The sequence below is a fragment of the Hyperolius riggenbachi genome, chromosome 5 (assembly GCF_040937935.1).
Source record: "Hyperolius riggenbachi isolate aHypRig1 chromosome 5, aHypRig1.pri, whole genome shotgun sequence".
Classification (NCBI taxonomy): Eukaryota; Metazoa; Chordata; class Amphibia; order Anura; family Hyperoliidae; genus Hyperolius; species Hyperolius riggenbachi.
In genome coordinates this window covers 219,533,213-219,559,690 of record NC_090650.1, presented here as the reverse complement: position 1 = coordinate 219,559,690, position 26,478 = coordinate 219,533,213, and the positions used below count along the sequence as shown (strand labels likewise).

The window sequence follows — 26,478 nt, the reverse complement described above, 5'->3', positions numbered from 1 at the left end:
CTATCATCTGTATGCAGATGACATCCAGATCTAACTCCACACCCCTGACCTATCCACCACTACCATGGACAAGGTCTCCTCCTGCCTATCCGCCATCTCCTCCTGGATATCCACTAGGTTCCTGAAACTAAACCTGGCAAAACGGAATTTATGATGTTCCCACCCCAGCCATCCTTGACTCTCCCAGATGTGAATTTCACTGTTAACCACACTACCATTCGCCGTACCTCTCAAGCCCGCTGTCTGGGTGTCACCCTGGTGTGTCAGCACTCTCCTTCACAGCCCACATCCAAAACCTCACAAAGTCATGCAATTTCGACCTCCATAACATCTGCAAGATCCACCCTTTCCTGACCTCTGTCACCACCAAACTCATCCAGCCCTCATAATTTCCCGTTTTGACCACTGCAATGCCCTTCTGTCTGGTCTCCCTATGACCCGAATTGCCCCGCTGCAGTCCATCATTAATGTGGCAGCCAGATTTATCCACTCCTCCTATTGCTACACCACAACGGCTCACCTCTGTGAATCCCTCCACTGGCTTCCCGTCCAGTCCAGAATCGGATTCAAGGTACTGTGTCTGCTCTACAAATCTGTCCACAAAACCTGCCCAACTTACATTTCCGATCTTACTCAGAGGTACAAACCTAGCCACTCACCCCGCTCCTCCAATGAACTTCGCCTGACTGCCCCCTGCATCACCCAATCCCATGCACGCCTCCAGTACTTCTCAAGAGGTGCTTCAACACTATGGAACTCTCTACCTCCCCCCCATTAGGATTTCCCCCTCCTTCTCCCTCCTTGCCTTCGCCAACATCTTGAAGAAGGCCCTCAAAACTTACCTTTTCACTCCCCCCACTGGAGCTGTAAACCCTACTTTTCGTGTCCCTACCTCTCCCTCTAGATTATAAGCCTTCGGGCAGGGTCCTCCTCCTTATGTCTCCTACCTGTTCAAGCACCTCCATTACTGTACACCCATCCTGTGGATCTGATTGAACTCTTGAGTGAACTCAACTTGCTTTATCTCCATGCTCCCATCCATTGACTGACTAAGCATTACCTTGTACACATACTGTGCTACGTCACTTGGTTTGCATGTGTTCCTGTATTGTCATTTTGCTGTATGTCACCCCAGAGTATTGTCTGTAACCTTGACTAATGTCCAACGCTGCGTAATATGTTGGCACTTTATAAATACTATAAATAAATTTCTTTCGCCTGAATACTGACTTTCTGTGTGTTGTATTTTTATTGGAAATCCAATGCTGCTTTCCCTAAAAATACTAAATACTAATACTTGGAGAACATATTTACCATTAGTAAAAGCTTCATACTTTGTGTGTAATGGCCATATCGGCCTTTTTTTTTTTTTCTGTTCATTTTGTGAATGGTTAGGAGAGCCAAGATGGTTAAATGAGTAGCTGTATATCCTTAGTATATGTTTGTGCAGATTTCTTCAAAGCATTTGGGTAACTATTCACTTGTACAGTATTTGCTAACTAATCTGTGTGAGATTTACCATTAAATCTAGCTGTCCTGCTATTTGCTCATCTTTACATTTTTTTTTTATTTGCACTTTTAGGAGCCGTGTTCGTTATGAACTCCCGGCTACGTGCTTTGGGTGGAAGGATAAACAATATTCGAGTCACTGAACTTCCGAAGGAGAAAAATAGGTCTGAGGTACTTTGTAACATCCGCTTCTTGGATGGCTCTCAGCAAGGCTTCAGAGTTAATGTAAGTTTTCCAGGACTTTGCATATATAGCGTATGTAAAGCAGTGTAACCGTTAGCTAGCAGGTTACAACATAATGATTCAGGTAGACCCTAGGTGATGACTAAGGGCTACCACAGCAGTGTCCAGTTCTTCAGTATACTTGTAGGCATGATGTATTCATTTAGCAGACGTAAATGATAGAACATTTGGTTAGTCATGTGTCATGTATGTTTCCACTTTCCTCTAGCTCCCGCTTCAGCTGAGTTGGAGCCTAGAGCTTGTTCCATGTATATTTTATCAATGCTTAACTTATACTTAACAATAAAATACTACAGGTTGTCGTTTTGCAATTTTCTCCATGAGTTTACCCTATAATGCTATGAAGTTATGAAAAGTCTCCAGCTGTTTTAATCACACCAAATCCTTTTTTTTTTCTTTCATCCAATAGTTAAAGAATTTTGAAGTGCTTGTCATTGTTTTTTTTTTTTACACTAGCTCTACTGTAATGCTCTATCTTCAGTATATTATTTTGCACTTTTTACATTTTGGCCCTTTTTATTTAATTTATTAAGTTTGTCTGTACAAGGAAGTACAAAAAAATAAATATCTGGTATAGCTATCTGCACAGGTCCCGATTTAGCACTAGGCACAAGTCTAGAGACACAAGTGTGCTGAGAAGTATCTGTCACAAGTTTGTGAACCTCTCCTGGAGCCATGCTAATATCACTGCCCCTTCGAGCATACAGAGCTCAATGGGTAGGCTGTATAGTACTGCCCATCCAGCCCACCTATGCAGCTTCTCATGCACTGAGCCAGGCTGGTCACCACCGAGGTGGCATAGAGATTCTGATGGTGGTCCCATCAAGCCCTCCCTCCTAGCTCTGTATGTTCTGAGGCATTCATTTCAGTGCAGCTCCAGGATAGTAAGTGCCAGCGGGTTGGGCATGGGAAAGTGTGGGAGAGGTGGTGACTGGGCTGGTTAGGGAGCAGCTAGCACACTTATGGTGCAGCTTGGCAGGCAAACTTGGGAACTCGTGTTCATGTCAGGATTTGTGGGTTCAGTGGTGAGCAGCAATTAGGGTGCCAGAACATCTGTGCCTATAGGTTCCCAAGGTTTAAATTTCACCCTGTCCATACCAATGTGTTTTCAAGATGAGCACTGTAGTTTGGGTAGTAAGGCTACGTAGATTGCAGCATAATGATTGCAGCATTACCCTTAATGGAAAAAAGGCTTACTCTTCCTTTGTCAGATTCATCTTGAGGAACATTGCTCAGGCCTTTTCCATCTCTGACTTATTCTATTGGCACTTACTCATTATTCTGTAAGGAGAGAAGTTATGTGCTGTCTTACACATGTTAAAGCACAGATATATCTACTGCAAGAGTTGTGGCTTACATTGTGTAGCGCCAAAAAAACTGTATTTTACAATGGTTATAGTTCAGTAGCCATTCATGTTTTCAAACAAAAGAAGCTGGAAGATGTAGCTTAATGCTCACCAGTTAGTTATTATTATGCTCATGTCGCTCTTTTTTTTTATACAGGCACAAAGCGGATTAGTGAGCAGCACCTTCAATAGGTACCTGGAAGAGTTATTCTTCCACAGTCTGTTACAGGATGACCCCTTTCATTTTAATGACAGTTCTTTTGAGAGGCAGGCATTAAGTTTTGTCTGTTAAATGAGCTTTATCGTTTCCGTGAACAAAGCCAATAGCCTTTCAGTGACTTTTCCTAAACTTGATCGGGCTGGATTCTTGTGTATCAGTTGCTAAGTGATGCAGGATTAGGGTAGCATTTCAGAGAGTTGGGTAGGACTTACAGCAGCCATTCAGAAAGCACTGGCATATTTCAAATGATGTCATAGAATCTGCAAAAGACAGAATTAAAAATGATTCTAGCCTTGGAATGTGATAACACCTGATAAAGAAGATTTTTCCGATGAAGGAGAAAGATTCGTTTTAGTTTATATGACTTGTGTTGGCATGAGCAGTGTAAGGCTTTACTTTAAAGGAATACCGGGGGGGGGGGGGGGGGGGGGTATTTTGCCATGTCATCACTCCCTCTGATGTCACCAGGAGTGTACTGCGCATGCCCAGTATGGTCTGTGCCTGCGCAGTATGCTCCTGGTGACATCAGCAGGATCGAGGACACGGCAACGCAGGCACAGTGGTTTTCAGACTTTAAAGTCTAAAATTCCAGAAGTGAACCAGAGGCGGGGCCGGAGTATCGGTGAGTGGCTGTGCGGGCACACGATGTCTGTGGGGGACCATTAGAAGCCCCGGGTAAGTTAAACTCCTTTTCCCCGACCCCCTACAGTATCCCTTTAAACCTTTACAAAATCAGGCACAGTAAAAGGTAGAATATGACTGCCCTTCATTACAATATGGTTAAGAAATATTTGCCTTCTAATAAAGCTAAATTCATTTTACAAATGGCTCCATAAACATGCAGAAATTTTTTTTTCCTTATAGTCGGCAAGGTCACCTTTCAAAGATTAGCATTTTACAATCTCTTTTAAGCTGCTATTATAATTTAGTGCAATGGATAAAATGGCTAAATATAGTCTAATTTTTTAGCTAAGTTTTATATGAAAATCCTTTGTGGGAATAAAACTGATATGACATATTTAAGTTGTACTTGACTACATTAGTCTGTTGTGTAAATATCTTGTGATTCTGAGGCACGGGGGACACACCATGTAATCTGAAATACATAACATATTTAGTCCAGGACCAACTTGAATAGTCAGGGAAAAAACAGATGTATTCCACTGCTAGACAAAGATTGTATTCATCATCTGCAGACATGATGTCTTCAAGGTGACATAAATGTTTTTGATTGGTAAAGGTAGCTAGGCATATGAACCCTGAACATTGTATAATTGTCAATTATCATTTGACCTCAGGAGTTTAAATTGAGTGTCATGTTATACATCCTATTTTAATGACATGCGGTTTGCTCAAAGCTAACAGGATAGGTTACTCATTAAAAAAAACAGCAGAGCACTATCACAAAAGTGTGCGTGCAATGCAGTGCGAATAGTACTAAAGCGCATGAGCTGGTGCCTGGCTCACCTTCCCTTGCTGATGCCAGGTCGCCTCGCACTCTAGTGCGGAAAAGTAAAGACCCGGAAGGATTTCTTTGCAACAGCATTCTCTCAATCACCCATGTCCGCTACCCCCCTCCCCCCCAAACACATACTGGTAAGCGCTTGGGGATGTGGGTCATCAAGAAAATGGATTGGACAGGGTTAATATGTTGTTGTACCCCAAGTTTGAGCAACCTATCCTTCATAGGTTGTATCTGTTCCAACAACACTCCACTCTGACAGCAACAAAGGTCAGCTGTTCTGTTCTAGTACTCCATGTCAATAATTGGTAACTCACCACATCCCCATAGCAGTCTGTTTTAGTGCAGGTTTAATGTACATGCCAGAAATTGAATCTCCTGGAGTCACTCTAAAAGCCATCCAGGCAGGCTATTCCAGTTGTAGCACAGGGAACAGCCCTCACAAATGGTTTAATGGCTTACACATTATGCATGTTCTCTGTGCTTCTAGTCATGACTCCAGTCATAGAGACATGCACAGCTACACTTTATTATCATGTAACTCGCTTCCTGTCTTATACTTAAGAAGCCGACCTCCTTCCTATATCCTCTGTTGTAATACTCCCACCTCAGCTGCTTGCTATAGTTTTTTATATAAAAATCAGTCATTCTCCCGTATCACACATTGATATTCCTAGGGCATATATTTAAATGGATAAAAAAAAATGAGATGTAAATTTCAGATGTAGTTTGTGTTACGCTTGGAGGTGTATTCTCCACAGTCAGCATGCAACACATAAGCTGACGTGAAGGAGGTACACACACCAGCACAAGGAATCAGGATATCCCCAGTTTAGTGGAGGAGAGGACTGACTCCAATAGGAGATTGTGGTGCACAGAGCCGGTGCATATCCGAACAGCCACAAACAATACTTTCGTGATAACGTCTCAGCGCAAAGTAGCGCTGAGCGCATAAACCAGGACTGAGGAGATCAGGACAGGTTGACAGAATGAACGCTTGCTTAACTAGCCACTACTTAGTGACAGCAAGCGTCCACAACAAGACAAACTGGAATGAGGCAGCCAATGCGTTGCAGCGATGGCGTGCCTCACAAAGACAGGGCAGGGTAGTCAGGAAATAGGGAGATCAAGATAGATGAATGTAACACAGACAAATATACAATAAGTATGTTTTCCTAGCGTATTACAATTACAGCTATCAATGAAACTATTTGTAACGTCTGACTAACATATGTATATATCGACAATGAACCGATATATAACATAAGCAGGAACACTGACTAGAACTGGAGCAATACAGGGAACAGGACTCAGAAGGATTCGCTATCTCTTCGCAGAGATGAACGCAATCCACAAACAGAACCAGGAGCAGGATACTAACTCAGCACGGGTGATCACGATACGCGCAAACTACCAAAACGTGCTGGAAGGCTGGCTAACTGAACACAGGATATAAACAGTTCGTGTACGTATATATCAGCGACACTGATGTATCAACGTAACACGAATACAAGGAAAATAACAAAAACGTGCAAGTATGCGTATATATTGGCGATGAACCAATATATGACACAAGACAAGCAGAGTAACAACTTCTAGAACAAGAGCAGAACTAGGAGGACTCGCTGACCCCTTCGCAGGAGTCAGCGCAGTCCACACGGACTAGGAACGAGGTGGGGCACGAGCAGAGTAACAGACAGAATCTGAGACTATGGTAGCCCATGAAGCATTGCAGGAAGCAGTTCTTTATACTGAGGTCATCCAATGGGAGCAGACCTGCAGATTGCCACACAAGTGAATGGTAATTAATAACAGGCTGACAGCAGGAAAAGGCAGACAATGATATGCAGCCAGCAGGAAAGGGATTGCCACTCCATTGCAGCAGACAATGTTTGTTTACACAAAAGCACATTAAACTGTCATTAACTTCAGAGCGACTGCAGATGGAATCAGCAACTAGTTTAAGTGCAAACCAAACTATGCAAGCAAATGCATGTAATGACATCAGAACTGCTTGGGTTGCAATACCACTGCAGCCAGCAGTAAACGCTGCAGAAGCGATCGTAACAGTTTGGCTGGATTACGGATAATCTGTCTGAGAACTGTCCAATCTCCTGCCCCTATAGTAAGTAGTCAGGAGGAGCTCTGATGAATCTTTTCCAGTGAGTGCAGAACTCCTTCCTCTATAAAGTCCTCTTGTGTCTAGTTGCACCCCTCCCTCCACCATATGGCTTCCCTGGTGGTCTAGTGCTTCTTTTCTTCTTTTCTCAATATAGCATCCCTGGCGGTCTAGTGTACCCCCGTCCCCCACCCCCGTCCTGTGTGCCGCTGGTCCCTGTATATTCAGAGTAGTGCCGCAGCAGTAGTCTTGCTTGTTTCACCTCCTCCGGGCTCCAACAATGTCCATCCTTGCTCTACAGCAGATGCCCGCTTTCTGCCAATCTTATTCTCCTCATGATGCATGTAATCATGCAACGTACAGTAGGAGGACCAGGTAGGAGAGGGTGCTCCCGCTATAGTGGATGGATGGACATTGTTGGAGCCCTGAGGAGGTGAGACAACCACAACTACTGCTGTGCCACTACTCTGCATATACTGGGGATGGGGGAGCACAAGACGAGGGGGGCAGGGGCCCCGCTGCATCAGGACACAAGTGGGGCCCTGGACCAGCTGCAGTACAAATTCACATTTACCCTCATGGGACAAAAAAAAGTTACTGTTTGGGCCAAATTTGGTCTGTGGGTGAGAGTTTGACACCCCTACTCCACAGGAAGGGAGGAGTTGGACAGATGATAAGATGAGCAAATGGAAATATTTTCTCATGTTATCTACAAACAACATTTTGCAAAGTACAAAAAAAGTAGGTAAGAAAAATAACATCAGATGAAAGTTAAATTGGCAACCCCTATTTTATTACTCACTGGGGACTGAGGAAGTATTTGTAGCCTTTGTCTTGTCGGGAGCTTCATTGTGTGTAGTCCAGCATATATTTTTATGATTTAGTAAATCTTTGTAAAGTTTACATGCAGCACTAATTGATTTGGAGATGTGATGTAAGCCTTTCAGTTGGAAGTCTTACAAGATAATGTTTAAAAGATAAATCTATATGGGGCATGATGAATGTGGGCATAATGACTCTGAAACAATAAATACTCTCAACATGCGTTTGCAGTAATTTGTTCAGTGACTGTGGAGTTGCGTGGGCTTTTGAAAAGGCCTAACTTTGCAGTCTGGCTATGACTAACATCTAGATAGAGTAGACTGAACTAATAAAACATTTCTAAGGTATATTTATGAAAGAAATGATGCACCAACCTTGTGTTTATGTGGGCTGTAATTGCTTATCCATGTAATTAGGAAAAGAAATTTGAATGTGAATCTGAAGTACAAAAATAACATGTGCGTTAATAGAGCATTGATTTTCAAAGAATGGTAATCATGTTCTTGTTATTTATGAACCGTATCTGAAATTGCCTCTGAACTCTAGATTTGAGATGCCTGCCTTCTATGGGCATCTTAAAGACTCCTAATAAAAGACTTCCTTCACACAGGCGTTCAGTCAGCGCCTCAAATCTTGTGTACGTGCAACTGTTTGTTACATTGGCAAGCTGGGGTAATCTGCTGCTGCTCATAGTATACATCATACTTTTGCATGGTAGTCTGTAAAATACATAGGCTTTGAGAGACAGCTTTGAACACAATTACAACTAACAAGTTATATTGACACCTGCAATGATAATACCTAGAACACATGTGCTTTATATTCAGTCATGCACTTACTATACTGAAACAGCACCAGTCTGTATATTCGTATAAACAAACAACTGGAAAACAATGAAGTTTATACAACATTTTTGATGAAGGTCCTTTTCCCATTACTGCTTCTCTGCTTTGGCATTCAGTACTGCCCACTCATTTTCCACATATACAGTGGTTTGCAAAAGTATTCGGCCCCCTTGAAGTTTTCCACATTTTGTCATATTACTGCCACAAACATAAATTAATGTTATTGTAATTCCACGTGAAAGACCAACACAAAGTGGTGTACACGTGAGAAGTGGAACGAAAATCATACATGATTCCAAACATTTTTTACAAATAAATAACTGCAAAGTGGGGTGTGAGTAATTATTCAGCCCCCTTTGGTCTGAGTGCAGTCAGTTGCCCATAGACATTGCCTGATGAGTGCTAATGACTAAATAGAGTGCACCTGTGTGTAATCTAATGTCAGTACAAATACAGCTGCTCTGTGACGGCCTCAGAGGTTGTCTAAGAGAATATTGGGAGCAACAATACCATGAAGCCCAAAGAACACACCAGATAAGTCAGGAATAAAGTTATTGAAAAATTTAAAGCAGGCTTAGGCTGCAAAAAGATTTCCAAAGCCTTGAACATCCCACGGAGCACTGTTCAAGCAATCATTCAGAAATGGAAGGAGTATGGCACAACTGTAAACCTACCAAGACAAGGCCATCCACCTAAACTCACAGGCCGAACAAGGAGAGCGCTGATTAGAAATGCAGTCAAGATGCCCATGGTGACTCTGGACAAGCTGCAGAGATCTACAGCTCAGGTGGGAGACTCTATCCATAGGACAACTATTAGTCATGTACTGTACAAAGTTGGCCTTTATGGAAGAGTGGCAAGAAGGAAGCCATTGTTAACAGAAAAGCATAAGAAGTCCCGTTTGCAGTTTGCCACAAGCCATGTGGGGGACAAAGCAAACATGTGGAAGAAGGTGCTCTGATCAGATGAGACCAAAATAACATTTTTTGGTCAAAATGCGTAACGCTATGTGTGGTGGAAAACTAACACTGCACATCACTCTGAACACACCATCCTCACTGTCAAATATGGTGGTGGCAGCATTATGCTCGGGGGGTGCATCTCTTCAGCAGGGACAGGGAAGCTGGTCCGAGTTGATGGGAAGATGGATGGAGCCAAATACAGGGCAAACTTGGAAGAAAACCTCTTGGAGTCTGCAAAAGACTTGAGACTGGGGTGGAGGTTCACCTTCCAGCAGGACAATGACCCTAAACATAAAGCCAGGGCAACAATGGAATGGTTTAAAACAAAACATACAATATCCATGTGTTAGAATGGCCCAGTCAAAGTCCAGATCGAATTCCAATCGAGAATCTGTGGCAAGATCTGAAAACTGCTGTTCACAAACGCTGTCCATCTAATCTGACTGAGCTGGAGCTGTTTTGCAAAGAAGAATGGACAAGGATTTCAGTCTCTAGATTTACAAAGCTGGTGGAGGCATACCCTAAAAGACTGGCAGCTGTAATTGCAGCAAAAGGTGGTTCAACAAAGTATTGACTCAGGGGGCTGAATAATTATGCACACCCCACTTTGCAGCTATTTATTTGTAAAAAATGTTTGGAATCATGTATGATTTTTGTTCCACTTCTCACGTGTACACCACTTTGTATTGGTCTTTCACGTGGAATTCCAATAAAATTAAGGTTTGTGGCAGTAATGTGACAAAATGTGGAAAACTTCAAGGGGGCCGAATACTTTTGCAAGCCACTGTAGGCAACTACACTCCTTCCCTCATTAGGACATTTCTTTATTGGTGATCAGTTTCATCCCCTATCCTCTGCATATTACTAAGTGTTTATCAAGAATATCTTGGGGTACAGTCCTTTTTATTGTGAAGGATCAAAACAAAGTCCTTTTACAGGGTAATCCACCTTACCCACCAATGCTTATTTGTAACTTTAAAAAAAGGACTATATATCAACTGATGCAATCTCAGAGAGGCAAAAGAACTATGAAAAAATATTTATTGACACGTATAGAAAAATATCAAAAAAGTACATAATTCTTCACTCCACTTTGCAATCACACTGCCTAATGTGGATAATCCTGGCTACTTTTCCACTCCAGATCAGGGACATAACTACAAGCTTCTCTTTGTGATTCTCCTCCTCCCTATTGTTGTATACTCTCTATTGTTCCATTACCAATACACAACTGACCGCATCGCCAACAGTAGTTTCAGGTCCCCTTTGTCAAGGCACAGTACAGATCATGTCACCACAGTGAAATACAGAACTATATAAAAGCTTTAGATCATGTAGACACACTTCTACAAAAAAAGCAAATCATCCCAAATCAATCAGATTTCAGTTACCTTTGCCACCACTGTGCTCATTTCCCTAGTTTTCCGCATTCAAAATGCAAATGGGGTGCTGCCCAGCAAGTTGCTGTCACCATCCTGGGTACTGTGTCTCAGGCTCTAAGATAGCTGATTGGCTGTGGACTATGTCAATACGTCCATCAGGCTGTAGGATGGTGCTGAAAGTCAAGAGAGGGAGTTATCAACAGGATGTAGCGCAATTGATCAGTGACCGGCGAGGCTTGATAGCCCCATGTCCAATCACACGCAAGTGGCGGTCAGTGGGCAGGTTCGTGAGTGCTGTCCTCGTATCCAGGACTACAGGGGGCATGTAAGCAATGTTCAACTTGTTACCGCCTACTTGCATCATACACAATGGAAGAGGCATGAAGTTGCCATGGGGATGTGAGGCAATGGCCATCGCCAGCAGATGCAGTCATTTCACTTTTGGGAGAAGGTGGAAACAGGCACAATGGCAGCACTGCACCACTCCTGTGGTGCCCTGAAAATGATGGTTGAATTTATTGGAAGCTATAGCATCGTTGTGTATATTAGAAGTGGAGTTTTCAGTGGCAACATCACCGTTGGGGGGGATGCCTTGGTTGCTTGATGGGGGGGCTTCGCAATCTTCCAGGTGATCCAAATCGTGGTGGTTGGGCACTATTGCAGTCTTTTACTCCAATTAGCCACGGATAAAAACAATCCCTCATTGTGGTCCTGCCAGACCTGTTTAAATCTTTTCCATTTGAATGGGCGTTTCAAATCAGGGTTTAGCTATTTCAGTATTGAGATGGTCAATATTCTTCTGTAAATCAGGTTCTGTGTCAAGATTAATATTAATATTGATTACACATTTTATTTTATCAATGTCCTTATCACCCCCCCCCCCCCCCTACCCCAGGCAAGCAGCAAAATCGCCCCTCTCCACACGTGAGGGGTGTTACAAGTATTCCCCCCTACAGTTGCCGCTACTATACTCACCAACCACCCTCCACCCATTATGTGCCTCTACTATTTGGCTCATTTAAAGTTGTGGAGGAGGCATATTACCTGCTGCGTCATCAGACCTCCTTTTCCTTAAAGCCAGTCCCCCTTACTCTTTTCTGTCTGGCACATGGCTCCTCCCACATCATTGACTTTATACAACATAGAAGACCAGGATGCACAGGAAAGGGAGTAATTGCAGTGCATATGTTGGGGGGAGGATTGTACTACTTGTTGTGCCCTAATCTGCATTTAGAGAAGCGGACAGAATGCAGCAACCAGGGGAGCATGGAAGAAGGACCTAGATTGGAAGGAGGAAAGAAACCAGTCTGGCCCAGCCTTTGGCTTCACTGGAACTGTGAGTGCTACTCCCCTGCATCAAACCATGACCTCACCCAGGAGAGGATTCTGCTCACCTGCAAGGGACCTGAAACAGAAACATATTCAAGCTAAAAATGCCACTATCATAGTGGCATTTGAGCAAAATGTATATACCTGAAAAGTGTATGTGTAAAGCGTGTATACATGTGTGAGAGTGCGTACAAAGGGAATGAGAAAATGGTGAGTGTTAATAGTGATGTTTCTGTGTCCAATTTACTCAGCACCTGTGTCACAAATCGTTTCCAGTGACTAAATAGTCCTGACTTCTAAAGTAGTGATACAGCTGCAGAATATGTGCCATGCCCATCATGTGAAGTTCTCAATATAGTCCCAGTTCAACACTACAGGAGGATCAATACTGCAGGATGCAGTACATGGGTGAACATCAAGTTGAGAGTGGTCTCCTCTGTTGCCACTGAACACCAATGATTAAGGGCCCTTTCACACTGGCGCGGTGCAGCAGATTGCCGCACTGCTACCACAACTTAATTAAACCCTATGGGGAAGTTCATACTTCTCACGTTGCAGTACGCTACGCCAGAAGTTCCAAATCTAATGCTAGTGCAGAACTATGTTACTATGTGGGATCCACGGCAATCTGCGTTGGCCCAGAAGTCATGTTAGTTTATGGTGCTCTGTTTTTTTTTTTTAAAAAGTAGATGACTCGGCACGCATGCGCAGAAGCGTATTTTTACAATGCGCTTCCGTGCACTTCCGCATACTTTGAAGCAGGAAATGACCGCAAGCGCGCCTCACTTCCTGCTTGGCTCTTGGCCAGACAGGGACCGTCATGGACTAATGCGGTGTTCCCCGAAGGCCTTTTTTTGGTGGTGCAGTGCAGTGGGCGAATTACAGTGGGATGTGAAAGTTTGGGCAACCTTGTTGATCGTCATGATTTTCCTGTATAAATCGTTATTTTTTACGATAAAACACTTTATATATACCATATTAGAGACACACACAGTGATTTTTGAGAAGTGAAATGAAGTTTATTAGATTTACAGAAAGTGCACAATAATTGTTTAAATAAAATAAGGCAGGTGCATAAACTTGAGCACTGTTGTCATTTTATTGATTCCAAAACCTTTAGAACTAATTATTGGAACTCAAATTGGCTTGGTAACCTCAGTGACCACTGACTTACATACACAGGTGAATCCAATTATGAAAAAAAGTATTTAAGGGTGTCAATTGTAAGTTTCCCTCCTCTTTTAATTTTCATTGAAGAATAGCAACATGGGGGTCTCAAAACAACTCTCAAATGACCTGAAGACAAATCATGGTTTAGGGGAAGGATACAGAAAGCTGTCTCAGAGATGTCAGCTGTCTGTTTCCACAGTTAAGAACATATTGAGGAAATGGAAGACCACAGGCTCAGTTCAAGTTAAGGCTTAAAGTGGCAGACTAAGAAAAATCTCAGGTAAACAGAAGCAACGAATGGTGAGAACAGTCACAGTCAATCCACAGACTAGCACCAAAGACCTACAACATCATCTAGCTGCAGATGGAGTCACTGTGTATCGTTCAACCATTCAGCGCACTTTACACAAGGAGATGCTGTATGCGAGAGTGATGCAGAGGAAGCCTTTTCTCCGCCCACAGCACAAGCAGAGCTGCTTGAGGTATGCTAAAGCACATTTGGACAAGCCGGCTTCATTTTGGAATAAGGTGCTGATGAACTGATGAAACTAAAATTGAGTGATTTGGGCATAACAAGGGGTGTTATGCATGGAGGAAAAACAACACAGCATTCCAAAAAAACACCTGCTACCTACAGTAAAATATGGTGGTGCTTCCACCATGCTGTGGGGCTGGGTGGCCAGTGCAGGGACTGGGAATCTTGTCAAAGTTGAGGGACGCATGGATTCCACTCAGTATCAGCAGATTCTAGAGACCAATGTCCAGGAATCCGTGACAAAGCTGAAGCTGCGCCGGGGCTGGATCTTTCAACAAGACAACGACCCTAAACACTACTCAAAATCCACCAAGGCATACATGCAGAGGAACAAATACAACATTCTCGAATGGCCATCTTAGTCCCCAGACCTGAATATAATTAAAAATCTGTGGTGTGAGTTAACGAGAGCTGTCCATGCTCGGAAGCCATCAAACTTGAATGAACTAGAGAGGTTTTGTAAAGAGGAATGGTCCAAACTACCTTCAACCAGAATCCAGACTCTCACTGGAACCTACAGGAATCGTTTAGAGATTGTAATTTCTGCAAAAGGAGGATCTACTAAATATTGATTTTAATTTATTTTTTGTGGTGCCCAAATTTATGCACCTGACTAATTTTGTTTAAACTATTATTGCGCACTTTCTGTAAATCCAATACATTTAATTTCACTTCTCAGATATCACTGTGTGTGTCTTATTTATGATATATTTAACTGACATTTTTTATCATAACAACCAACGATTTATACAGAAAAATCATGACAATTAACAAGGTTGCCCAAACTTTTGCATCCCACTGTATTTTCCAAGACAATAAATCACATCCGAAGAATTAATTCTAGATCTTGTCTTGTCCAAACATTGTAAACCATTATTGTCACATATACACAGGTAAGGTTAAGAAAAACAAACAAGGAAAGCTCAAAGCTGTATGATAGAAAGATTCTAAAGGTGGGGTATATCTGTGGCTAAGTGAAATAAGTGAAATTTCAACTAAAATACCTTGAAACAGGGCTTTGGATTCTCTACATAACTCCTTCAACTCCTCTTGTATACTAATGTATTTTCCATGTTAATTGAAAAAAATGCTGCATAGACAGCGTTTCATCATTGCCAAAGCTCAACATTTGTTGAGCTCTAGGAATATGATGTCTGAATTGTTCCCAAAAGCTCTAGGAATATGCTTTTGAGATCAAATCAAAGAACCACTGGCTAGTATTCTGATGCACAACAACCCTACTAGCCATGCACGCCTGTGTGTGAGTGCACCATCACAATGAGGGACAGCCAACCTTACTGGCCATGCAAGCCTGTGTTCACAATGAGCGACATCTAACAGTTTTTGCTGTTATTTGTGATTGTGGCAGAATCTTTCCTTGCTATTCTTGTAGCTCAGCATTTACTTACCATTTATTTGTTGTGTGGACATCAGATCCTTCATTTCTGGAGTTTCAAGCACTCACAGAACATTGGTGTGCTTTATTAATTCGTCCATGAAATATTTAAAGACAGGTTGACACAAATTGCATTCATGGAAGGCGCTGTTTTTTATAGTATCATCCAGCTGAAGAATGCAGCACACTTTTGACGCTGAGTATTTTCGGATTCAGTCACACTAATGGCAGTGCAGAGCAGTGCACATTTCACTTAACAAGGTATTTTTTTCACTGCGATGTGCTGTCACAAAAAAATTGTCTTCAAGCACATTTTGAGGTGGTGGAGACAGGTGACCCCATTCAATTGTATTGAATGGGGAAAACTGCTCCATTCTCCAAGGTCTTTTCAAAAATAAGCCATAGATGATTGTGTCTGTGATGGTTTCATGGAAATAGCCATGACAGCACAGAGCGATCACCCCATTTGTATGGTATTTTAATAAGAGATGTTATGTACTTATGTTTCCATACACATCTTATTCATATCCTGCTAAAATACTATGAAACACCCTGGTTGGTAGAGGTGTGACTAACTTATTTTTATTATTATATTCCCATTTCCTGTCCCTTGCTTGTACATGGATCTCTCTCCTGTGATGGTTGTTTCATGGTAATATAATTAACCATGAATAATTCCACTTTAGCTGAGCATACTAAGTTTAGTATTTCACAATCCATTTAAAAAATAGCCTGAATTAAATTCACTTATGGTTGCTTAATTGGAAATGCCATAATGAGTCTCTTTTAAACAACATAGTCAGGAGACGCTTTTCTGAAGCAGAATTTTACAGACATTTGCAGAGATTTACTAAGATCTTGACTGCAATATGCAAGGATACAGAGGCGCCAGTAGGATAAAACAAGATAAAAGGTTTAAAACGGTTTAGGCGGCGGTGGTGGACCGTCCACACACAAACAGACAAAAATCGCTGTTGATTGTAGAAAAAAATCACAATTTATTCACATACTCCTACATAAAAGTGCAACGCGTTTCACGGGCAAACATCCCGCTTCATCAGGCAATAAACGAACGGAGTATCTCACAGCTCTGAGTATATTGATAGCTTGGCACCTCTGTGTTTACAGAGGTGCCAAGCTATCAATATACTCAGAGCTGTGAGATACTCCGTTCGTTTATTGCCTGATGAAGCGGGATGTTTGCCCGTGAAACGCGTTGCACTTTTATGTAGGAGTATGTGAATAAATTGTGATTTTTTTCTACAATCAACAGCGATTTTTGTCTGTTTGTGTGTGGACGGTCCACCACCGCCGCCTAAACCGTTTTAAACCTTTTATCTTGTTTTATCCTACTGGCGCCTCTGTATCCTTGCATATTAAGTTGTCCACCCCTGGTGGAAGGGTGATATACCCTCTTTTCCTATCTACAGAGAGCGACATCTTAGTCCTGAGTGGGGTCAGGCTTAATCTCCCCACCTGCGTATACAGTGGTTGCCTTAGAGCAACCCAGGTTTGTAAGTATAAAACTTACTTTTAACATTTTTCTCTATTTATACAACATACTACACTATATTGGGCTCTCGGTCTCCCTTTTCTCACCTTGACTGCAATGTTCAGAGGCAGCTTAGTCTGGGTTCTCCCCTTTTCCAGTTTAAACACCCTCATGATTAGGGATGATATTTGAGATGCAAATATTTCCAAGTTTGTGCAATTTTTTAAGCAAATATATGCAGTTGGAAAAGGGACTAACCAATTTAAACCTGGGTTTAAATTGATTGGTCCAGTTTCAAACTGCACGCAAAAAAATTGCATACCATAGATCATCCCTACTAATGATGCGGAATCCAGTATTAATGTTAGTCCTTCCCACAGAACCTACTTTGAGCTCTATTAGCTGCATTCTTCCTGCTCAGAAGACTAGGTGTTTGAAACTCAATGTTTCACTGTTTTTAGTGATCATCATATTGAAGCATTAATGAGCCCATTAACAATGCAATTTCGCAAACGGTCTACCATATGGTTGATCAGATTGGATAGTGGTGATGGTGCCAATTTACAACAGATAATCAATTTATCTTTTCATCAATCTGTTTTTTGGATCAATTTGCATTTGAAATGATTGTATTAGAGCAGTAAAGTCACAAATAGGTGCCCCAGTAAAGATATTCCAATTGTGTTAATGATGTGCTGTATCAGAGGGGCCAATTGTTTATTTAATTATGTCATTTTATAATGTTTTGGCACCATCCCTCTTCTAATAATTGTCACTTTGCTTCCCAAGAAGCACAAAATGAAAAGCTGGCCATTTACCTAGCCTAGTCTCCAAAGCTTCTGCAGGTTTTTCTCTCATTTTCTGTGATGCTCATTAGAGCAGACCTAAATTGTAAATTCCAGATTTTAAAAGTTCCTAAAATTATACTCGCTATGATTGGATCTTCTAATCTTGTCTGACACAGCAGCAGAGGATTTCCTTATTGAACAACAGGGAAGCACTGTGATCTTGAAAGGTCCTGTACTGTGACATGCACTGTGAATACTGTGGTTGGCATTATTCTCCTCATGTTTCCCCTCCTCCCATCTGTGACTGGATGGAACAGAGGCACAGGCACAATCACAGAACCTCTCAGGCCACACCTAGTGGGCTGAAGTTAGAGGCACTTCCTGCCCACCTACAGCACTACCTCCCAGGAGCCCTACTAAGGGAAGGTTAAGGGGGAGGGTAACTGTGGAATTCTGGATATTCAATTAATTAACCTTTATTTATGCTACTCTATTATAACTTCTGCTGTTTGTGCTGACAATCGAGATTTCAGTTTTACAGTTCAGATTTACTTTAAAACCTCTTGTATTTAACCTCTTGAGGACCGTGGTCTTAAACCCCCCCTAGTGACCAGGCCATTTTTAACAAAATAGGCCATTGCAGCTTCAAGGGCTAGCTGCAGGGCCACACAACTCAGCACACAAGTAATCTCTACCCCCCCCCCCCCCCCCCCCCCTTTCTCCCCACCAATAGAGGTCTCTGTTGGTGGGAACTGATCGCTACCCAGAATTTATTTTTTTAATATTTATAAATATTTATTGTATTTATTTTTTAATAAATTAGCTCATTTATTTTTTTTATTTCCCCCCTCCCCCGCCAGCCAGCGTGATCGGCTGTCATAGGCTTCAGTCTATGACAGCCGATCACTTCTCTGATTACAGAGGGGACAGCCGTGTCACACGGCAGTCCCCAGTACAACGATGCCTTAGATCGCAGCGCTGTACAGAGTTTCACTGCCTAACAGTCTCTTAGCGGCGATCGCCACTGGGAGACTGATGGCGGGGCGGAGCTCTGTTATTCATGCGGAGATATGCGCGCATCGGTGTGCGCGATCTCCTGCAAACCCCATTCCCAGCCATTCACGCCAATCGGCGTGGAGTGGTCCTGGGGCTGCCACCACGTTCACGTCAATTGGCGTGGATTGGTCGGCAAGTAGTTAAAGCACGAAGCCTGAAGTGATAGCAAAACGGAGCCTGCCATCTACATTCTATAATAAACAATGCCAGTTGCCTGACTTCTGTGCTGATGCTCTGCCTCTAATACGGTGAGTCACCGGTCCAGAATGGGCATGTATAACAATAACAACAAATGTGTGTAAAGTGCTTTTCTCCCGTAGAACCCAGATCAGATGCTATGACTCTGGTCTGACTCCACATGCCAGCAGCCAGGTGAAGATGTGCACTACATGTGTAACTGGGTTCACTATTTGGATTAATTAATTAATTCAGTTTCTTGTGTCTTTGAAATAAAAATCACATTGGGCCATGTGCAATTCACTTTTTCATTTTCTCCTAGGTGATATTTTTAAATGTGTCAATAAAATGCCTTTTAAGCCACCAGCAAGCAAGAAAATACTTTTGTACTTACTTCTCAGTACTTTTTCAGTTGAAAAGTGCTGGAAAATTATTTAAAATAGAATATGAAAAAAATGTATCTCCTAGGAGAAAACTCAGGAGAAAAAATTAATTACATATGGGCAATTGAGGGGTAGAAGCATAGAAGACTGATGGAAGCATAGAAGGAGGGCAGTAGAGATGTCATCTAACATTTTACTTCTCAATTTTAGCCATTTCACATGAATCTGTATCTAGCACAGATTTAGAAACTTACAATTATAACTGACAGGTCTGAGTCTCACTCCTGCAGAGAATTCTGATTGATTACCTAAGTAGGCCATTAGGAAGTGATAGATTCAAAGATGCATTTGCCTCTGAATGTTCTATGATGCCTCACATTGTAGAGAAAAGAGAGTCAAGGCATAAATTATCTTTCTGGTTGGTCCACTTAGTTCTGGAAAGGATTGTTACTTATCTGGGGCTTTTTAAAGCCCCCTGTAGTCTGTCAGCTCCAGCGGTGTCCTCCCATTCCAGTCCGTTGTGCTGCAGCCAAATTAAAGTCCCCAACCTAGGGGCAACAGCGCATGCACTGTTCTGGGCCATGCACCTCCACGATCGCACTCGCATGGTCATGAGTGTTCTGCCCATGCGTAGTTAGAAGTCTGTATGAACTGCACATGCGCACACCCCAAATGGCCATCTCTGCCGAGTTCAGTCTAGCGTTTGTATGAAGCTTGTAAGTTACAGCGCTGTAAATTGTTGACTGAAGATATAACTGCTTATAGCAGAACTCTGTTTGCAATGTGTTGAAAGATATGTATATATCTATATCCAATTTTAATTTTATTATAATTTACAGTTACGATGGTGGACATCCTTGCATGTAAATGTTACTAATTAATGTACTGCTGATTGCAGTGTGTAGGAAGATTGTTGTGTGTTAGTAGACATTTATTTATTTTAGAAGTGTTGGTGTATATATGTTTTGGTAATAGTGGGTGTGGACAATTACATCACGTAATATAGACTTTTTTTTTTGTACCATTTGTGTTGTAGGCATGGGATTGCATGCACATCTGCAAACATGCAATTACTAAAATTAAAAGCGTGTCAGAAATTAACGTATTAATGATTTGGATAGAAGACAGGTTAGAGGAAACATGTTAATCACTACAGAAAATTTGAGCCTAAAAACTTGCTGTTTGGTCGAATGTACCAACAGCTATACCCTGTTAGGACAATTCATATCTAGGGACTAGGATCATCGATCCCAAAATAAGCAATTTGCATGAAAAAGAAACAAGTAGTCCCCTTAATATCCATCAATAATGGTATTCAAACCACAATAATCTTAGGTTATAAATTCATCTTTATTACTAAATTCAAACGACAGGTTAGAGGAAACAGGCTTAACGAGCTATTGGGGTCGATTCATAAAGCATTACCTTTTCCTGGTAGTTTTGGACGATGATGGTCTACTCTAGCGTGTGTATGGAGCCAGAAGAAATGAGCAATTTCTAAGTAAGAAGGATTTTCGAACAATGACTACCTCCATATATCTCTGAATTTAATGTTTGTTTAATGGTTCCACTTTAAATGTGAACAATGTTATTGTGTGGTTCAGCCCAGCAGTTACATTAGTTATTCTTCCTCTTCCATGCTATTATTGATGTGGAAATACAATGCTTTGACAGCCAAGGTAAACTCTAACTAAATTGACACTTTGACAAGTGTTTTTCTCTGTACTTCTATTTACCAGTCTTGCTATTTACATTTATTTTCATATATTTTGACAGTATTTTTGGATCACATTTTAACTAAGCCGCTATCAGCTAGTCAACAAATAATAATACTGAATTATTCATTGCTTCTTAATTTTGGCTGTGCTTTAATTTTTCCTATCAGTATAGTCAGTTTGTTTTATCCAGAAACATGCAGTTTAAAGCAACCCTGATGCAAGAAAAATAAAGATTTAGATACTCACCTTAGAAGAGGGAAGGTCCACTGTCTGTCCTGTCATTTCACCACTGTCCCCCAGTGAAATGATTCCACCTGCAGATTGCATACGTCTTTAGCCCTCCTTGGGCACCCTTTGTTAGTACTGGTGTCCCCAAGTATTTCCAAAGGCAAGTGGATCTTTACTGCAAACGTGCAAGCCCAGTATGTATGTGTCCATCTTTGGAGGTTCTAGGAGATTAAAGTGCTTCCGAAGCCTTCCAAGGAGTCCCAATGGCACAGATGGAACAAAGAGACGGAGAGAGGATGGGGCAGGCGCCATGAGATCCAGAGCCTTCCCTCTCCTTATGTGAGTATCTAAGGCTTTTGTTTTAGGTCACTTTAGAGTTGCTTTACATCTATTTTCTAGTAACAGCAAACTGAGTCTTCACAAGTGGCTTTGCAAGGCACACGATGAGCCAGCCCCAACCATCAGTACTTGATGCTTCCTTATATACTTCATTATAAGGTTTTGTAGTTGTGGAGGTCAGAATGGGGAGTTTGCAATGGGTGAGATAGGGGGAGATCCATGTAGATGCAGGGATAGCTAATTTAACTTCAGGCTAAGTTCACAGTGGGACGTTAAAGGGACCCTGAGCAGTTCCCTAAAATAAAAAAATGTCACTTACCTGGAGCGTCATAAAGCAGGAAGAGCGTCATAAAGCAGCAAGAGCCGGCCTGACCCGGGTGTCGCCGGTAACGGGAGCCGCCGGAGGGACACGGACAGGAGCCAGGATGACGCCGGGGGACCTCGCGGCCTACGGTGGGCTGGAGGAAGCCCCAGGTAAGTGACATTTAAAATTGCACATTAAAACAACATTTAACGCAGAATAACGCACTGCAATGAAAAATAAATGCCCCATTCACAGTGCACACAGTTGGTGTGTAACGCTGCTCGTTAAGTGAAAGTGCTGCATGCAGTGCATTATATACGTTATTAGCTGCGTTAAACTGTTTGCACATGCTCTAATGACTTGAAAGCATACTTTTCATTGCCTGTATTCTCTACTGTATATGCTGTACACACTGGTAACGCTGTGTTGTGACTCATTGGGCGCGTTGCGTTGTAAGATTGCGTTGCAATTTTAAGGTCGCATCAAAGCGCAATCTCCCACTGTGAATCTAGCCTCAGACATAATGCCTGATTCATTTAAAACAGTATGCTTTTATTTCAGTTTTTTTTTAAATAAAAATTCTCTAGTGTGTTAAAACTTTGGGAACTTGCATATTAAGTTTAAACATTTTTTGCCTGCATTTTTGAATATCATTTATTGTTCTCACTAACATGATGGTTATAGAATCATGCACTGGGTTTCTTTTTTCATCTTCTCAGATTTCTTGGGGTCGTCCTCAACAAGCAGCAGCCTCTGTGGTTTTTTTTTGTTTTTTTTTTACTTTGCTTGAAAAGTTGAAGTTATCGGCTGACACGTGTCCAACAAACTTCCTTGAGTTTCCTATGCGTGGGACTGTGTAGCTGCAGACCAGTCATGATGCCCATCCGAGCCCTTGCTCTCATCAAAAGCGCCTACAGTGATAAACATGTGAACCTCATTCCTTGTCCGTGAAGCAATGAAAGTAGATAACCTTGTCTGTTGAGTAGGGTTTCCTTTTTAGACTCCTAATTTCTGATTTCTAAATCTGATTGATCCTCTGTAGGATGTTCTGGAGTAACAAGTCCGATCCAGCACTAGTTTTGTACCTGAAGTGAGCTGCTATAGTATGAGTTTCAGAGCTTCTGCAAACAGCTAATCAGAGAAGCTCTATGAATTGAACTCTGTCACTGATGACAGGCTGATAAACAGTCTCATCACTATGCGATGTGCAGCACATCTACCTCTTTCTGCCTGATGTATTTGCAGAAAGTGGTAGTAACAATTGTGTAAATGTAAAACCAATACATTAAAAAATGTGAAAATGACATCAATTAAAAAAAAATGTGAAAATGACATAGATAAATAAAAAAAATACTATTTGCATTTTACTATCTAGTGTTATATTACTAATGGTTTTTGTTTTCTAAAATGGGAGACACTGAATTGTATTCATCCATTGAAATGGGTACAGTTCGGGACAGCATGATTAACACCCATCATGTAGAACACTCACATGTGTGGTGTTCTACAACTGTGAGAAAGAGGAGAATATGTATACATTCTTATGTAGGCTATAAATGATATTGTTGCCAGAATATTTTAGGGAGAAATTGAGGAAAATTAAAATTTTATATATTTTTTTTTCCACTTTTTTATTTTATTTTTGTGGACAAATTGTATAGTAAAACACACATATACAAGATGTTTGGGCAAGAGAGGGTCTTGTTCCAGAAAATGCAGGATGAGGAAAAGAGAAACCCCAAAACAGTTCAGCAAGACAATAGGTCAGAATACAGTCCCCTAGCTACCCAGAGGGGAATAATTGCTGCAAGGATAGAAAGAAAAACAAGGTGCTGTACTGTGAATCATAGGATGTGCGCAAAATAAAGTGTACTTGGAGCTTCCCGGCTGATATGTGCTAAGCACCGTGTATGTGGTCAGCATTAGCACAGGAAGCTTGGTCATTGCAATAGCTGAAATGGAGTCATGGAGTCATGTAGGGATCACAGATCAGATGCTGGTCACTGCTGTCATGGATCTTGCTGCCTGTATGTCTTGTACTCTGTGACTGAGGCTCAGTGGAACAACACAGTAAGTGGAAAGACAACTATTCAGCACCAATGGCCCTTGTTCAATTCACTTTTCCTCCTGAGTTTTTTTTCTTAGGGGATGATTGTTCATCTTCTGTTTAAAGTAAAATTTAAGTGAAAAAATTCAGATACTTACTACCTATGGAGAGGGAAGGCTCTGGATCCTATTGAGTCTCCCCATCCCCTCTCTGTCCCCTAATTCCAGAGCTGTCACCCCCTTACAGCTATTCAACCAACTGGTGGAATACACCTTTTAGCTCTTGGAAGGCTTTGGAATCACTTGTGTCCCCGAGTGCTCCTGAAGGTGCGGTATGGAGCACTCAGGGACATCAGTGCTCCCGAAGCCTTCCGAGGGTTCACTGAGGTGATGTAACTTCACTGGAGGACAGCGCTAGAACAAGGGGACAGGGAACGCTCAGTAGGATCCAGAGCCTTCCCTTTCCATAGGTAAGTATCTGACTATTTGTTCAGTCAACTTTCACTCATGGCCGTACTGTACTTCTACACTCCAAATATCTCTGTCACTGCTTCTTTCAGCTGTTGCATAGGCATGTTCATTACTTCACATATGATTCCTATCCATCTTAGCCTCTGTCGTCCTTTTCTTCTTTTGCTCTAAATTCTTCCAAGCATCAAGGTTTTCTCCAAAGAATCAGGTCTACTCATTATGTGACCAAAATATTTGAGTTTTAATAGTACTATTAGCCCTCTAAGGGCTTGATTCACAAAGCGGTGCTAACCTACTTAGCATGTCTAAAGTCTTTAGACGTGCTAACCAGGGTGCTAAGTAGGTTAGCACCGGATTTCTCAATTGAGAAAACCGGTGCTAACCTACTTAGCACCCTGGTTAGCGCGCCTAAAGACTTTAGACGTGCTAAGTAGGTTAGCACCGCTTTGTGAATCAAGCCCTAAGTGGACACTCTGGGCTTATTTCCTTAAAGGATGCGAGAGCCCAAAAGAAGATGATAAATGGGGGGAGCAGGTATGTATGGTGAGCTGTCCTGATGCTCACCGCTCCCCCCATTCTCCTTTCTGCTCCCTCGGTCACCTGTAATTGCCTTGTGGCCCGTCTTGCGGTCTGCTTGGTTGGGATCCAGTGCGCCTGCGCTGGCCGGGCTGCACGCGTCATTGTGACGTCACACGCGTGTGCAGAACGTTTCCGGACACGGTTGCGTTCTGTAGTACGCGTGTAGCCCGGCAAGCACAGGCGCACTGGATTCCGACCAAGCCAACCGGAAGACGGGGCAACAGTGCAATCACAGGTACCGGAGGGGGCAGAAAGGAGACCAGGGGAGCGGTGAACATCAGGACAGCACACCATACATGCTCCCCCCCCCCCATTTCTCATCTTTTAGGCTCTGGTATCCATTAAAGTAAACCTGTAATGGAAAAAGAGCCCCTAGGCAATACTTATCTCAGTAGGGGGAATCCTAGTGAGGCTTCCCTGTGTCCCTATGACAGCCCGATCCAGTGCAGGCATCCTGGAGAAGCCAGCCACAATATTTATATCTGCACAGTAGGCTACTGCAGCCATTCAGCTGTCACACTTGCAGCATGCAGCAGACAACCCACTGTTGTCAATCCTCTGTGTGAATGCAGCTTGCTCACTAGTCTGGAGTTAATGTTTTCTTGATATCCAAAACAATTCCTCACATATTTTTTTGATTATCCTCCAGTTTTTCTTTGGCTTTTTTTTTTGTTTGCTTCAAATCTGTTCATGCTCATGCCAAACATACTAATGCACAAATCATTTACTAGAAAAATAGGTTTGTAGCTCTGCAAAATATACAATGTTATCACTGTTAAGCTTTTAATCACCTGATTTATGCTATTTTCAGTATTCCCCTATGGCAGTGGTTCCCAACCTTTTTTAGCTCATGACACATTACACCAAACATTAAGAACTAGGAGACACTTCACACACATATGGTATAATAGAAAAATATTAATAGTCATGACATCAATGTGTGTATTTTCCTGAATACACTTGAAAATCAAGCCGAGAACCTTTCATGAATATGATTAGTGGAACGCAATTTCTGTAAACGTGGTCTAACCTTTGACAAACATACCCATAACTCTGTTTTGGTATCAATGAGCCGTGATCTAGTTTTGTATTTAATAGTTTAAGGAGCTGAAAATGCCTTGCTCACACAAATATGAAGTTACTGCTGCTGCTCTCCTTCTGCTCCTCTTCCATTGGTGCAGCTTGGTAAGAGCAATGTCCCCACTCCGGGTCCCTCCCAGCTGCTCATTGGCCGTTCTGCCTCCCACTCCGTCTCTGTTCTGATTGTAGTTAGAGCTGGGATGCAAAAAATGGCCACCAATGTGGACTCCGGCAGCCATTTTCTTTCAGCCCTGCTCTAATTACAAACTGAGCGGAGGGGGTCAGAGCGGCAACTGAGCAGCCGGGAGGGAGCCAGACATGGCGACACATACCCGTAGCTGCCGGCACACGGATTAGGAACCCATGCCCTTTGACTTATAATTTCTGAGAGCAAGTTAATTTCTGAGATATTCTGATCCATGGACAAAGGTCATAATCTTTAAGATGTTAACAGTTTTATAACTACATATTGCTATC

At 42.1% G+C, this 26,478-nt stretch overlaps 1 protein-coding gene across 3 annotated transcripts in view; it reads left to right on the top strand.

Moving 5' to 3' along the window:
• Positions 1 to 26,478, top strand: part of PTPN3 (protein tyrosine phosphatase non-receptor type 3) — a 268,618-nt gene that overhangs the window by 88,664 nt on the left and 153,476 nt on the right. For all 3 annotated transcript variants that reach the window (XM_068236673.1, XM_068236671.1, XM_068236672.1), the window contains one exon: positions 1,583 to 1,734. In XM_068236673.1, the coding sequence (XP_068092774.1) occupies positions 1,597 to 1,734 (138 nt within the window). In that variant the 5' untranslated portion in view covers positions 1,583 to 1,596. The remainder of the gene's footprint in view (positions 1 to 1,582; positions 1,735 to 26,478) is intronic.